The sequence below is a fragment of the Muscardinus avellanarius genome (genome assembly GCF_963383645.1).
Source record: "Muscardinus avellanarius genome assembly, chromosome: 9".
Classification (NCBI taxonomy): domain Eukaryota; kingdom Metazoa; phylum Chordata; class Mammalia; order Rodentia; family Gliridae; genus Muscardinus; species Muscardinus avellanarius.
In genome coordinates this window covers 3529283-3541739 of record NC_137795.1, presented here as the reverse complement: position 1 = coordinate 3541739, position 12457 = coordinate 3529283, and the positions used below count along the sequence as shown (strand labels likewise).

Sequence of the window (12457 nt, the reverse complement as noted above, 5' to 3'; positions counted from 1 at the left end):
ACAGACAAGCTGGGTGGCAGGGGCACCCGCCGCAGCGTGCTCAGAAGCAAGTCTGCCTTGGCTGCCCGCAGTGCAGCATGCCGGCCATCCAGGGCTGCATCTGGTGCCTTAACCTTGCTCTACAGACTTAATGCAGGTCCTTGAGAAGCTTAACTGGAGTGAGTTCCAAAGGATTGTAAATTGTGCTAAGAATAAAATTAAAGACATTGAGTTTACATTAGTTAAAAGGAGGCTGAAGAAAGACCTGTTAACTGGGGTAATTTTGCAGCCATGATAGAAGATTTTCAACATTTTTCTCAGATTAAAAAGAAAAAATAACAGTCCTCAGATGTTATCAGGAGGTATAATTTAGAAATATTCCAAACTAATTATAATTTTCATGATCTATGAAATTCTTTCTTCAACTCCTAAAAATTAGGAAACACAGCCCTCAACAAGTGGGCACTTTTCGTCCCGAAAATGCCCTTTCCAAGAACAGAAAGTGATGGTTTGATCTGTCAGGTTTTTCAGTTTTGTAGTTCAAAAAATCCAGAAAAGAGAAGAAATGGTATGATTAATTTGGCCCAGGCAGTTTGTTGTCATTGGAAAAGCCATAAATAGCATTTTGGAAGTAGATATGGATTCCAGTAGGGCTGTCTTCCTTGTTAGACTTTGAGAGAGGACCCCTGACTATGTGGCAAGAAATTGGATTTATTGACCTTTTCTTTTATGTCTCATTGTGGTCAAGTTGTGTATTTGGGGATTTATTGTTTCTGTTGCTTTTTTATTTGTTTTATTTTTTTGAGGTAGGGTCTTGTTATGTTGCCCAGAGTGGCCTGTACTCATGGGCTCAAGCAGCCCTTCCGTTTCAGCCTCCCTGTTGTTGTTAATGTCGTTGCTGTTTCATAATTACTATTTTCCTTTTTTTATATATTTTTTGGTGGTACTGGGGTTCCTGGAAGCCCTTCTACCACCGGGCTACACTCCCAGACCTATTTTTTATATATTTTATTTGGAAACAGGGTCTCTTAAGCCAGCGAGGTCCTCCTGTCTCCGCCTCCCAAGCGTGGGGATTACAAGCGTGTGCCACCACGCCCGGCTACTATTTTCCTTTTGTATAATAGGAACAGAATAAGAATAATGTATTCTGTAAAAACATAGTGCCATTTTTAAGAGCTGCACATTTTATTGCTTTTTTAAAAAAGTATGGATTTTGCTGAACAATCAACTCTTCTGATGACTACATTATTCTGACCAGGGCGAACGTATAGTCCACCATGTTCTACATCAGTGACTCACCCTGACTGTCCTGGGAGCTTTTAAAAAATGTGGATGGCCAAGCACAGTGGCACACACCTCTAGTTCTGCCTGTTCAGGAGCCTGAGGTTGGAGTGTCACCTAAGCCAGGAGCTTGAGGCCAACATGGCAAGACCCTGTCTCAACAAAATAAAGTAAAAATAAGAAATGTTGGTGCTTGGTTCTCACCCCACACCGGATAAGCCAGAATATTGGAGTAGTACTAACACACCTGCTAGCCCCAACACACGCACCTGCCTGACAAGGAAGGACACTAAAGCTCGTAGCCGTTAGGTCATCTCTTTGGATATCCTAGACTAAGTACAGAGCGATAACCTAACCCTGCTTTCCAAGTGCAGAGCACAGCCACCCAGCTCTATTCACTCAGAAAGCCTTATTAAGATTTTCTTGTAGTAACTCCTCTTTGCAACTCTCGAAGTAGAAAATTTATAATCTAAACTCCAATTTTGTTTTGCAGCCATCCATTTCAAGGCCAGTACTCAGTGTCAGACATGAAGTTAAGATTCTCACAGTGAGTACTCGAAAAAATACGGGGAAATTTCTTCTGAGTTTATGCTGTGTGTTTCAATGCTGATTGGGAATTTTGTTTCTCCTCTTGATAGACTTGTGCTTCAAATATGTGTATAATATTCTCTAGCTCAACAGTGTATGTTTCAAAGTAAAAATATTTCTGTTTCATGGAGAATGGTGTGAATTAATAACAGGGTTTCTTCTTTTTTTGTTGTTGTTGTTGTAAATAAGTTTAATAAATTTAAAAGCATATCAAAAGCATTTTATAAGAAAAATTAATTTGTAAAATTTAAAATCAATTTGTAACAATTAAAAATCTGGCTAGACCAATGACCACTAAAAAATGTAAATGATGTTTGGAGATCCTTTCTTTAACAAAGTTTATAGAAATATCTGTGAATCCTACATAGAACTAACATTCTGTTATGGTTTAATCATGAAAGGGTTCTTTTTTTTTTATGGAACGGGGTGGAACCCAGGGGCTTTCTACCTCTGGGCTATACTCCCAGACCTATTTTATACTTTATTTGGAAACAGGGTCTCACTAAGTTGCTGAGAGCCTCACTAAGTAGCTGAGGCTGGCTTCGAACCCGTGCAATCCTCCTGTCTCAGCCTCCCAAGTGTGGGGATTATAACTGTACACCACCACGCCCAGCAGGATTTTATATTTTGGTGAAATGCTTTTGGCAAATTGTGTCAGTCCAGGAGATTTAACCACCCATCATTGGATCATCACCATTTTTGTTTCATCTGTATGTTATTTTAGCATATTCCCAAAACTTACATGCTTAAATGGTTAATAAATTAGTTTTTATAACAAATGATTTGAGATTCTTAATAATTCTAATTTGTTATGGTTATAGAGTGGTTAATGTGTACGTGTGCATGTGTGAGACTTTTTAAATTGTACTCACTAACACTTCTCTCCTTAACTCAGTTCTGTTCAGAACAGTGAACGTGGCAAAAAAATTGGAAACGTCATGGTCACAACCAGCCGAAATGTTGTACAAACAGGAAAAGCTGTAGGTGAGCCTTGCCTAATTTTTTCTTACTTATTTAAAAAAATCTTGTAACATTATATAATATTAAAGTTTAGCAGTTTAATACATCTGATTAATAGTGACAGAGTGTTCTGATGGCCCACAGGTCTTTATAGGCAGTAAAAACTCGTATCTAAAATAGCTTCACACAGTAAACTAATTAATGAAATTAATGGTGTTTTTTAAAGCTGAACAGTATTTATCAAAACCTTTATAGACTGAGAAAAAACAGAGAAGATACAAACTACCAGTATTAGGAATGAAGGGAGGGGCATCACTATAGAGCTTACAGAAATTAGAAAGATAAAAGAATATTGCGAACAATTTTGTGCCAACAAATTTGACAGCAAAGCTGAAATAAGACAAATTCTTTGAAAGACTCTCATTACAAAAATAATAGCTTTGTATCTGTTAGAGAAATTGAATTCAAATTTTAAAGCCTAGTCAGAAGGTTTCACTTTGAATTCTATCAAACATTTAAGGAAGAAGTAAATAGTAATTTTACAAAGAACCTTTCAGAAAATAACTTGACAAGGCCAGTATTAACACCCAGGTACCAAAGCCAGACATATCTTTTTTTACTTAAAACTTTTTTTCTAATACTGGGGATTGTACCCAGGGCCTCCTCTAAGTGCTTTTCTGCTGAACTACATCCTCAGTCTTTTGTACTTTTTATTTTGAGACAGAATCTCGCTTCTTGCTAGGGCTGGCCTCAAACTTAAAATCCTCCTGCCTCAGCCTCCAAGTAGCTATGATTTCAGGAGTGCACTACTGAACCAGCCACTAGATTCTTTTTATTGCAAAGGAATGGAATTTAGTATATAAGCATTTACTTCTGTACAATGTAGTGCATTTGACTTACATTAGATTTTTGGTTTTTAATAGGAAAATTTTACTTCATTGTAGAAATATGATGTGAATTGTTAAGTAGTAGCCCTACTTGTCCAAGGCTCTATGTTCCAAGAGCCCCTGAAACCACAAATAGTTTCAAACCCTATATATTGTATGTTTTTCCCTATATATACATACCTATGAAAATTTTTAACTTATAAATTATGCACAGGCCGGGCGCGGTGGCGCACGCTTGTAATCCCTGTGCTTGGGAGGCGGAGACAGGAGGATCCCGCAGGTTGGAAGCCAGCCGCACTGGCTTAAGAGACCCTGTTTCCAAATATAAAAAAGTATAAAATAGGTCTGAGAGTGTAGCCCGGAGGTAGAAGGGCTTCCAGGAACCACAAAACAAAACAAAACAAAAAAATTAAAAAACTAAATTGTGCACAGTAAGAGATGAGCAACAGTAATAAAACTATAGCAGTGTACTACAAATAAACTCTATGTGATGTAAGCTCTCAAAATACCTTACTGTACTTTTTACCTTTTCACTTAAAGGGAATACGTTACAGCTTCTCTTCGCATGTTCAGATTGCCATCCTCTGTACTCTTGTACTTTGGGGCCACCATCAAGCATGACATTACCATGGCAGCCAGCCTGACAGCAGGTGGCTAAGTGATTAGCAGGCAGACGCATTCACAGCACGTATACACTAGACAAAGGATGGCTCTTGTTCTGGGAGGGACACTGCCGGGTGGCAGGGGTACCACACTACTCAGAACAAAGTCGGTTTAAAAATTAGAAATTAGTTCTAGCATTAATATTTTAATACTTCCTGACTGCATGTAACTAAAACTGCAGAAAGTGAAAGCAGAGAGAGAGAGAGAGAGAGAGAGAGAGTGTGTGTGTGTGTGTGTGTGTGTGTGTGTGTGTGTGTGTGTAAAAATAGAGGGGTGGGTTGTAGCTCAGAGGTAGAATGCCTTGTGTTAAATACCTAGTTCCAAAAGATAAATAAAACAGACTCTTTATGTCTTTGTCCACACTCTCAGATGACAAAAGACAACCTACCCACTCTTCCCTGTACGGTGGTCATCCATGAGCAACTCAGTCTTTAAGGTCCAGAGAGCAATTTTGACTGTTTAACTCTCTAGATAATTCTGATGAACAGCCATTGATGAGTTTAGTACCCTGAGTACTAAACACACGGGTTGACGGATACCTTGTGAATGCTCATAGCATTCTTCCGCACCAAAAAATTCCCCAGTTTCCTGTAAGACATTCTTCTGGAGAAGGATTGTTTTGAAACTAGAAATATAAATGGATTTTAGTAACGGTAACATACTGATGTTCAGTGAGTCAGCAGTCTTTCACTGTCTCTTACTAAAAGTTGACATCTTTTTTGTTGTTGTTGTTTTTCCTTTCCTTTTCACCCAGGCCAGTCAGTTGGAGGAGCTTTTTCCAGTGCAAAGACAGCTATGTCTTCCTGGCTTTCTACCTTCACCACTTCCGCCCCCCAGGGTCTCCCAGAGCCACCTGAAGGGAAGCCCTGAGCCTGGCAGCAGAGGCTGTGGTATGTCTGTCTGCCCGCTGCTCCCAACCTCTCCTTCATCAGCTTGGGTCTACGGCAAGGGACCAAGACCTCGAACTGTTTACACGGACCATCAGCCTCTGTCTAAATAAAGGTCGCAAAACGCTGAAAAGATGAAATCAGTCACAGCAAGGATGGCTTCCAGGTTGGGGTTTAAATTGACTACTTTGATTTCATTCTGAGCCTGATTAAAACACACAATGAACCTTGTAATGAATTTTAAGTTTTGAGATTGTACATTTGTTTACTTTGAGAAGAGTTGATGTAAATTTTGTTCTGTTTTGCTGTTTGACTATCTAGATGGTCATTGTAATTTATATTTGCTGATTAAGTTATATTACTATTTTACTTTCTCTAAAGTTGGTCCTAAAATGTGCTTATAAAGTTGAGGGCCTTATTTTCCTGAGTTCTAGGATGATTTTTGGGTTGTTTTCTACCCACAAAACACATTTAACAATCCCTTCTTCCTAGAACCTTGAATGTCAGAGGGGAAGTTCTGAGGATAGGGATCTGTTTCAGGTTTTTCATTTGTTCCTCCCTGACAGCCTTGCTTTGAAGCAGCGAGGAGCGCCTCTGCCAGCCAGTGTGCAGAGGGCAGGTGAAGAGGATTGTGCTGTTGAAGCAGCTTGACAGAATGTGTTGGGAGGACTCAAATATCAGTCTGTCAACTCTGGCCATGTCTCGGTCTTTACCAGCATTTTTATTTTAACCCAAAGTTTGTGCCTTCTATTTCTCCTTTTGAACAGTTTCCCACTGACAGACCTATACAAATTTTGTCTTGGTCTTTTTTGTTCTCCCAGGCTGGGGTGGGACCCAGGGCCTCGTGCATCCTGGCATGGGCCCTGCTGCTGAGCTCAGTTTCAGCCCAGTCTTATTCTTCATAAAGCTCTTCAAGGCACTTGGCCTTCCCACTTCCCTGACTGACAATCCTCCTGTTATCAGTCCCTGCCCCCTTCGGAAAGTACTTGTAAAAGAAAAGTAAAACGATCATAGATACTAAACAGAAATCACAACTTAGCTCACATTTGGAAATCAAGAGGCCAGAGGAGAAATCTACAGCCATGCCGTCAGTCACCTGTCTGTAAAGAGCGGCTGGTTCCAGGTTGCCACATGCGTACACATGCCGCCTGCTGATCATCTGTACACAGCTGGAGCTCCTGTGTCATCTCACTCAGCTCTCGCTTGCTTTCAAGGGGCCTTTGGGGGTGTTCTCAGGGAGTGCTTCTGGGAAACAGGTTGTCTTTTCAATGAAAAAGGACTATTGGAAAATTCATTATGGGCATAATCTACATATAACAAGTATTAGGAAAATAAGGGACCTAATTAATGACTTGATTATATTTGATTTATCCCTTATGAATTGTTTATGATGAAGTAAACATTCCCAAGTGGAATGACTACGGGGGCATAATCTACATATCCCTAAATTTTCCGAAGTTGAAGGGCTTAATGTGAGAATTCTATTGATTTCAGTTCAGCCAGGAAAGTTCATCTCAGGAAATGTTATTTGAAAAACAAAGTAATACCAGTTTTGGAGGGGGGTGTTGGTGGTACTGGGGGTGGAACCCAGAAGCTTTCTACCTTCAGGCTATACTCTCAGATCTATTTTATATTTTATTTGGAAACAGGGTCTCACTAAGTTGCTGAGAGCTGAAGCTGGCCTGGAACCTGTGCGATCCTCCTGTCTCAGCCTCCCAAGCACAGGGATTACAAGCGTGCGCCACCACGCCCAGCTTGTAATACCAAATCTTAAAAGGTACTTTACTCAGTTTTGTGCAGAGACTATAAAGAATTGATTCCCACAGTTCATTTTGAGGCTGTATCCTCAAATATATATATATATAGTTGGAGTTGATGGTGTTTTCACATGCAGTTGCTACCTCTCCACTGCCAGAGATTCACACTACTCGGAGCTTGAAGCCCTGTGAGAGGTCGGCCAGCAAGATGCTGGTTCATTCTTTAGTTGGTGCCAGGTTTATGTGGTTGGAGTAAACTACCATCTCTCACTGTTCAAAAGCAATCCAGCCCATACTTATTGAAATAAAAATAGTTACATGAGATTTAACTTTGGCTTAGTTTCACTTGTTCCCCAACTGAATGTAGATTTTAAATGAATATTCTATTAACTTCACTAGTTAAGAGTTTAACTCTTAAAGTGGTCACTTAACTGGCTTTCAGAATAAAACAGGTATCTTAGAAGACAGAACTTCTGTCATAGAAATGGTCAAAAGGCCATTCCTGTTCTTCCTTCAGGTTCTGGAAGGTGTTGGAGTTTTCGGGGAGCACAGACCAAGGCAGCCAGTACAGTTGAGGGCAAGCAGCCTGGCCCTTGTCCTGTGCCCACATGCTTCAGGCTCAGAAGCAGTAGTGCCCCTGTGAACACAGGCTCTGGGAGCCATTAGCACTAACACTGGGGCTCCTGACATCTCACCAGTGAAGGTATGTCTGCTGGGGCACTTCACTGGCTCCAGTGATGGCCAGGGCTTGTGTGTCTGAAGAACTGAGTATTTGTTCCTGGGTCTGAGGGAGCTAGAATCAGTTGGCTGTTGTTAGCAGGCACTCAGATGACATCTGCAGCCACTGGTGGCTTTATGGTGGCTTTACTGCCACCACTGATTTTTAAGTCTTGTGACTTAAAAGTAGTGCTTGAGGAAAAGCCCCAGATATATTCCTACTCAGTAGCATAATAACAGTGACGTAGGCAAGGACGTGTGATTTAAACCTATGGGTCTGTGGGCTAGGGGAGTAGAAAAGGTTGTACCTGGAAAAGTCTTCCAGTGATTTTCCATTTGCATTTGGCTCACGTGACCAGTATGAGTAGTCTATCCCCAGGTCCATTAGCGATTCAGACCTGAAACAGTTAGCTCCTAAACCCCATAACGATTCTCATCTGCTTTTGCCTTAAGAAACAGCAGCAACAGAGACAGCAAAACAGACAGCAAACCAGAGCATGCGATAGCACTTTCTCAACCTTCATGCTCTCCAAGTTCTGCACTGAGTGTTTTGTGTTCTTTGGAAAGCCAAGGAGAAATGAAGTTAGAGAAAATGAAAAGTTGTTTCATGGTTGAAGAACAAGGTACTTAAAATCAGATGTGATAGCATTCTCTCCTCAGCAGGCAGGTTTTGTTAAGATTATATCTTCTGTGGAGAAGGGTTTCATTGCAGCTGGTAGTCCTTTTCCCACCAGTACTGGCGATGGATTCGGAAGCCTTTAGTGCAGTAAGGGACCAGTGTCCCGGTCCTGAATGACAGGAGATGTCTGCTGCAGCCAGGGCAGGGAGTAGCCTGTTAGGATGATAGCTGCCAAGTGTGGCTTATTGCCATACCGGGGAATCAACATGTGCACCCTCTTGTGACTTTTCACTCCTCCCTTGGTAGCCTTTATGTGCGACAGAGAATGCTGCCCCAATTGTCATTCCACACATCGCATGATGCGCCACTAGGAGTTTCCTCATTCCCAGTGTTGAGGCGTCATCACACTGGGACATTCCTCCATAATTTCCAACATTCCTTAAATATTTGTCCACGTCAAAGAAAAGGAATGTGTGTCTCTGTTCTTTTCATATAAATGATTTTGTACACATGGCTTCCTGCTTTCATTATGAAGGAGAAACCGGCTTTCTTGTATGGCAACTCCAAAATTAAGAGATTGCGCATGTCTAAGGGGTTAGGTATATTTTGTAAAACTCTAAATACATTTGTATTTCTGTGCTGTTCAGAAGTTTACCTTTTTACTTAGACTAATTAAAGATATAGAAACTATATATTTAAATCATGTAAAAGGAACACAGTTTAGGGGGTTTTTCCAGCCTTATTTTTCATCAGCTTCTCACACATGTAGTATGCTGCTGTAATTTTTTGTGTGTGCAATATAAATATTTGAACATTTCAGTCAGGTACTGAGCCAGAAAAGGTCATTGAGGTTTTCAGAAAGCTTCTTTGCTTAGAAATTATTTTGTTTTCTTAAACTATTAATAATTTAAAGCTGGAAAAATCAAGATTTACATGGTCTACACTAGTTGGGCATTGGTTCCTAGTTTAGGAAACATTTGATTAATGAGTTGGTAGAAAGCACTTAGTGGTTATAAAAACAGTTTAAATATTTGAAATCAAAGGCTTTCTACAAACTCTCTCTAAGAATATGTTTGGCTTAGAAAAGTTAAAATTTTCTAAAGATATGTAGCTGTGGCTCATGATCTGAAAGGAAATTTCTCTGTGTAGTTTAATCATTTGTACTAGTTCTTTTTTTTTTCTGTCGTCACTGGTTTCTTTAGAAAGTATTAAAATTATAAATCACGTCTAATCAGACCGAATTGTAAAGCTTCTATTGTCTCTTTATTTTAAGAGAGAATGAGAATAAAATTATTGTTTGTCCAGCATGTAATTGCACTTGACCTGCCCTCCTACAAGACCCTTGTGTGCCACCCATGTGATTTCTGGGCTGCTTCACACTTGGATGCAGTGCCAGCTTCGTGTCTTACAAAACCAGCACCCAGGTGAATGAAGGACTCACTGCTCACTTAGTCTCTCACTCTACTATTGCTTACGGTGGTGACTCGGCCGTCAAGGTGGTGATGTCCACAGGAAGAGCCCTGTAGCTTCTGTGGGACCCTGACTGCACAGAGCCACACCGAGTTAAAAGAGGTTGGTGGTATCACGTGACTCAACATCATTAACAGCCCCAGGGGAGTGGAATATTGTGCTGAGGCTGCCTGTTTTTCCATCTGTACTGGTAAGCTTCAGAAGAGCCCCCACTTTATGCACTGAGCACTCCTAGCACATGCACTGTGATTCCCTCACAGCTGTGCTAAAAACGGGCTTTGTGATATGCCTCACAGAAGCGGACAGACAGAGGTGCCTCTAGGAATGTGTGCTCCCTTGAGCAGCGGTGGAGGGTTAGGTTGACATTACCATTGTTCTTTGACATGAACCGTGAGAGCCGTGGAGCCAATGAGATGACCCCGTCCCTTTCCTGCTCATACTGGGTCCCCATCACCACCCAGGTAAGAGCTGCCTGCGCCTCATCTCTTCATTCTGACAGGAGTTGCAGTTACTGAACTGGTAACATCTGGAAAGAACATGACTGGGGAGCCAGTTCTTCCCAAGGAACGGCATTTTGTGAGGAGTTTCCCCCCGCAGGGTAATCTGCACAGGGTTGAGGATGCTCACTGCGATAACCGACCTGTCCAACGTCACCATCAACTCCTCCTCACTCACTCATGCGTACACCCAGTTTACATGGTCAGTCACCAGCCAGGGAAGAACCCGAGGCAGATCAGGTGGTCGTGTTCTCGTTTCTTGGTTCTATCAACTCCTAACTGGAAGCCGTGGCATCCCACCATGGCACAATATTAGGACTCACATATTTTTAGATGCATGTATTTTATCCTTCATTGGATTGGGCTGTATTCCTATGGAGCTTCTAGATGTAGACGTGACCATGGGATCCCCCTGTCTCAGCCTCCCAAGTACTGGGATTACAAGTGTGCACCACCATGCCCGCTCTCATGCTGAATTTTAAACCCTGCGTTCCTTGTGGAATGTTTGAGTGCCTACTTTGTATATATTACATGGCATACACACAGTTCCTGACAACCCCCCCCCCCCAGAGCTTGCAGGTCAGAGGTGGGCAGTCAGCACAGAGGGTAAAACATGCAGGCTTGTGAGCCAGGGTGCTGAGCCCACACCAAGCAAGCCTAAATTGGACTTGAAAGCTGAGAGCTTTAGGGGTGGTGGGAGCTGGGAAAGCTATTTTGTTGGGAATTACAGAATTTCTTGGAGCTTTAGTTTATAGTTCCTTATTTTCCAAGAAATTTGAGCACCTGTCAAGTGACTACTGGTTGTTACTGTTTCCTCTCTGAAATGCTTTGCACAAGTTTGTTACCCATTGGATTATAGAGTACTTTGTCTTTTTTCTTATTTATTTGCAGAAATTCTTCATACATTCTCAATACTAATCCCTTGTCAGTTATGTGTATGCAAAATACATAAATAGTTCTTGGGTTTTTTTGCTTTATTCATGGTATCTGTGGGTTTATTTCCAGATACTTCTTATACCTTTGATCAATTTGACTAAAAACTCAATCTTTTTATTTTTCTAACGGGATTTATTATGTGCCCAGGCTAGTCTCAAACTCCTGTGCTCAAGTGATCCTCCTGCCTCAGCCACCAGAGTAGCTGGGATTACAGGCATGTGCCACCATACCAGGCTAAAGATATCCTGACCTATATAGCATCTTCATAATGTAATTTATCATCTTGTAACTTTCAGGGTTTTTTATACAATCATATCTGTGCTGGCTAGAATATCAGACTTCATTGTGGAAAAGGTAGGGATTATAGCTCAAACTGGATTCAACAAAGAGATAAATTGGGCATGGTGGCACATACCTGTAACCCCAGTCCTTCGGGGGCTGAGACAGGGTGATTGCAGACTTGAGGCCAGTGCACAGTAACTTAGACCCTGTTTCAAAACAAATAAAATAGGGCTGGGAGTGTAGCTCCAAGGTAGAACACCCTTTAGTTTAATTCTCAGTACCACAAAAATAAATAGAGTTAGGACAGAGAACATAGCCCAAGGTCAGGGAGAGTCAAGCAGAGGAGTCTTCATCAGAGTCCTAGCAAATTACAAAACAAAAACAGGAGGTTGCGAAACACTCAACTTGGCAGCAGTTGGTCAGAAGTACAGAAGCCCACATTTTCAATTGGCATCTGAACAGGAAGCTTTCTCACGGGACTGAGCTCTTCGCTTTTGGGCTCTGACACCGACTCCAGCTAGACAGCATCAGGTTCTTTCTTTTGAGATGGGGGTCTCTCGCCTCAATTTACTAACACCTGGGGCACAACCTAGGGCCTAGCGTTCAGTCTTGTCATCTGAGGACATAGAAATGTCTGTAATTTCAGACCACAGGTAAACTACTTACCTGGCCTTGCATCGAACGTTTCAGTACCCATCAGAGCACTACGTCAGGGAACACGGCAAAGCACTGATGTCTGTCGCTGCAAAATGGCTTTTCTTCCTACTCTGGTGTACTTGGCTTTCAGAAAAAAGGCAATTGAGGGCTCTTGTCATGAGCAAATGCCTAAATACAAAAATAGCCTCAGATTCAAGACCCCCCTTGGTTATCTGCCCTCATGCACCAAATTCTGCACTAGTAGTTATGAGGAAGTGGACAAGTGGAGTGAGTATCC

The 12457-nt window shown here is 41.6% G+C and overlaps 1 protein-coding gene across 2 annotated transcripts in view; it reads left to right on the top strand.

Annotated features, from left to right (window-relative positions):
- The window catches only part of AVL9 (AVL9 cell migration associated), a gene marked incomplete at both ends in the record, with an annotated part of 54522 nt that extends 49294 nt beyond the window's left edge, over positions 1 to 5228 (top strand). Inside the window, 3 exons of one of the 2 annotated variants that reach the window (XM_080701390.1) lie at positions 1754 to 1807; positions 2744 to 2832; positions 5113 to 5228. In XM_080701390.1, the coding sequence (XP_080557516.1) occupies positions 1754 to 1807; positions 2744 to 2832; positions 5113 to 5228 (259 nt within the window). The remainder of the gene's footprint in view (positions 1 to 1753; positions 1808 to 2743; positions 2833 to 5112) is intronic. The other variant, XM_080701391.1, reaches the window with a different exon arrangement.
- Positions 5229 to 12457: the final 7229 nt, after the last annotated feature.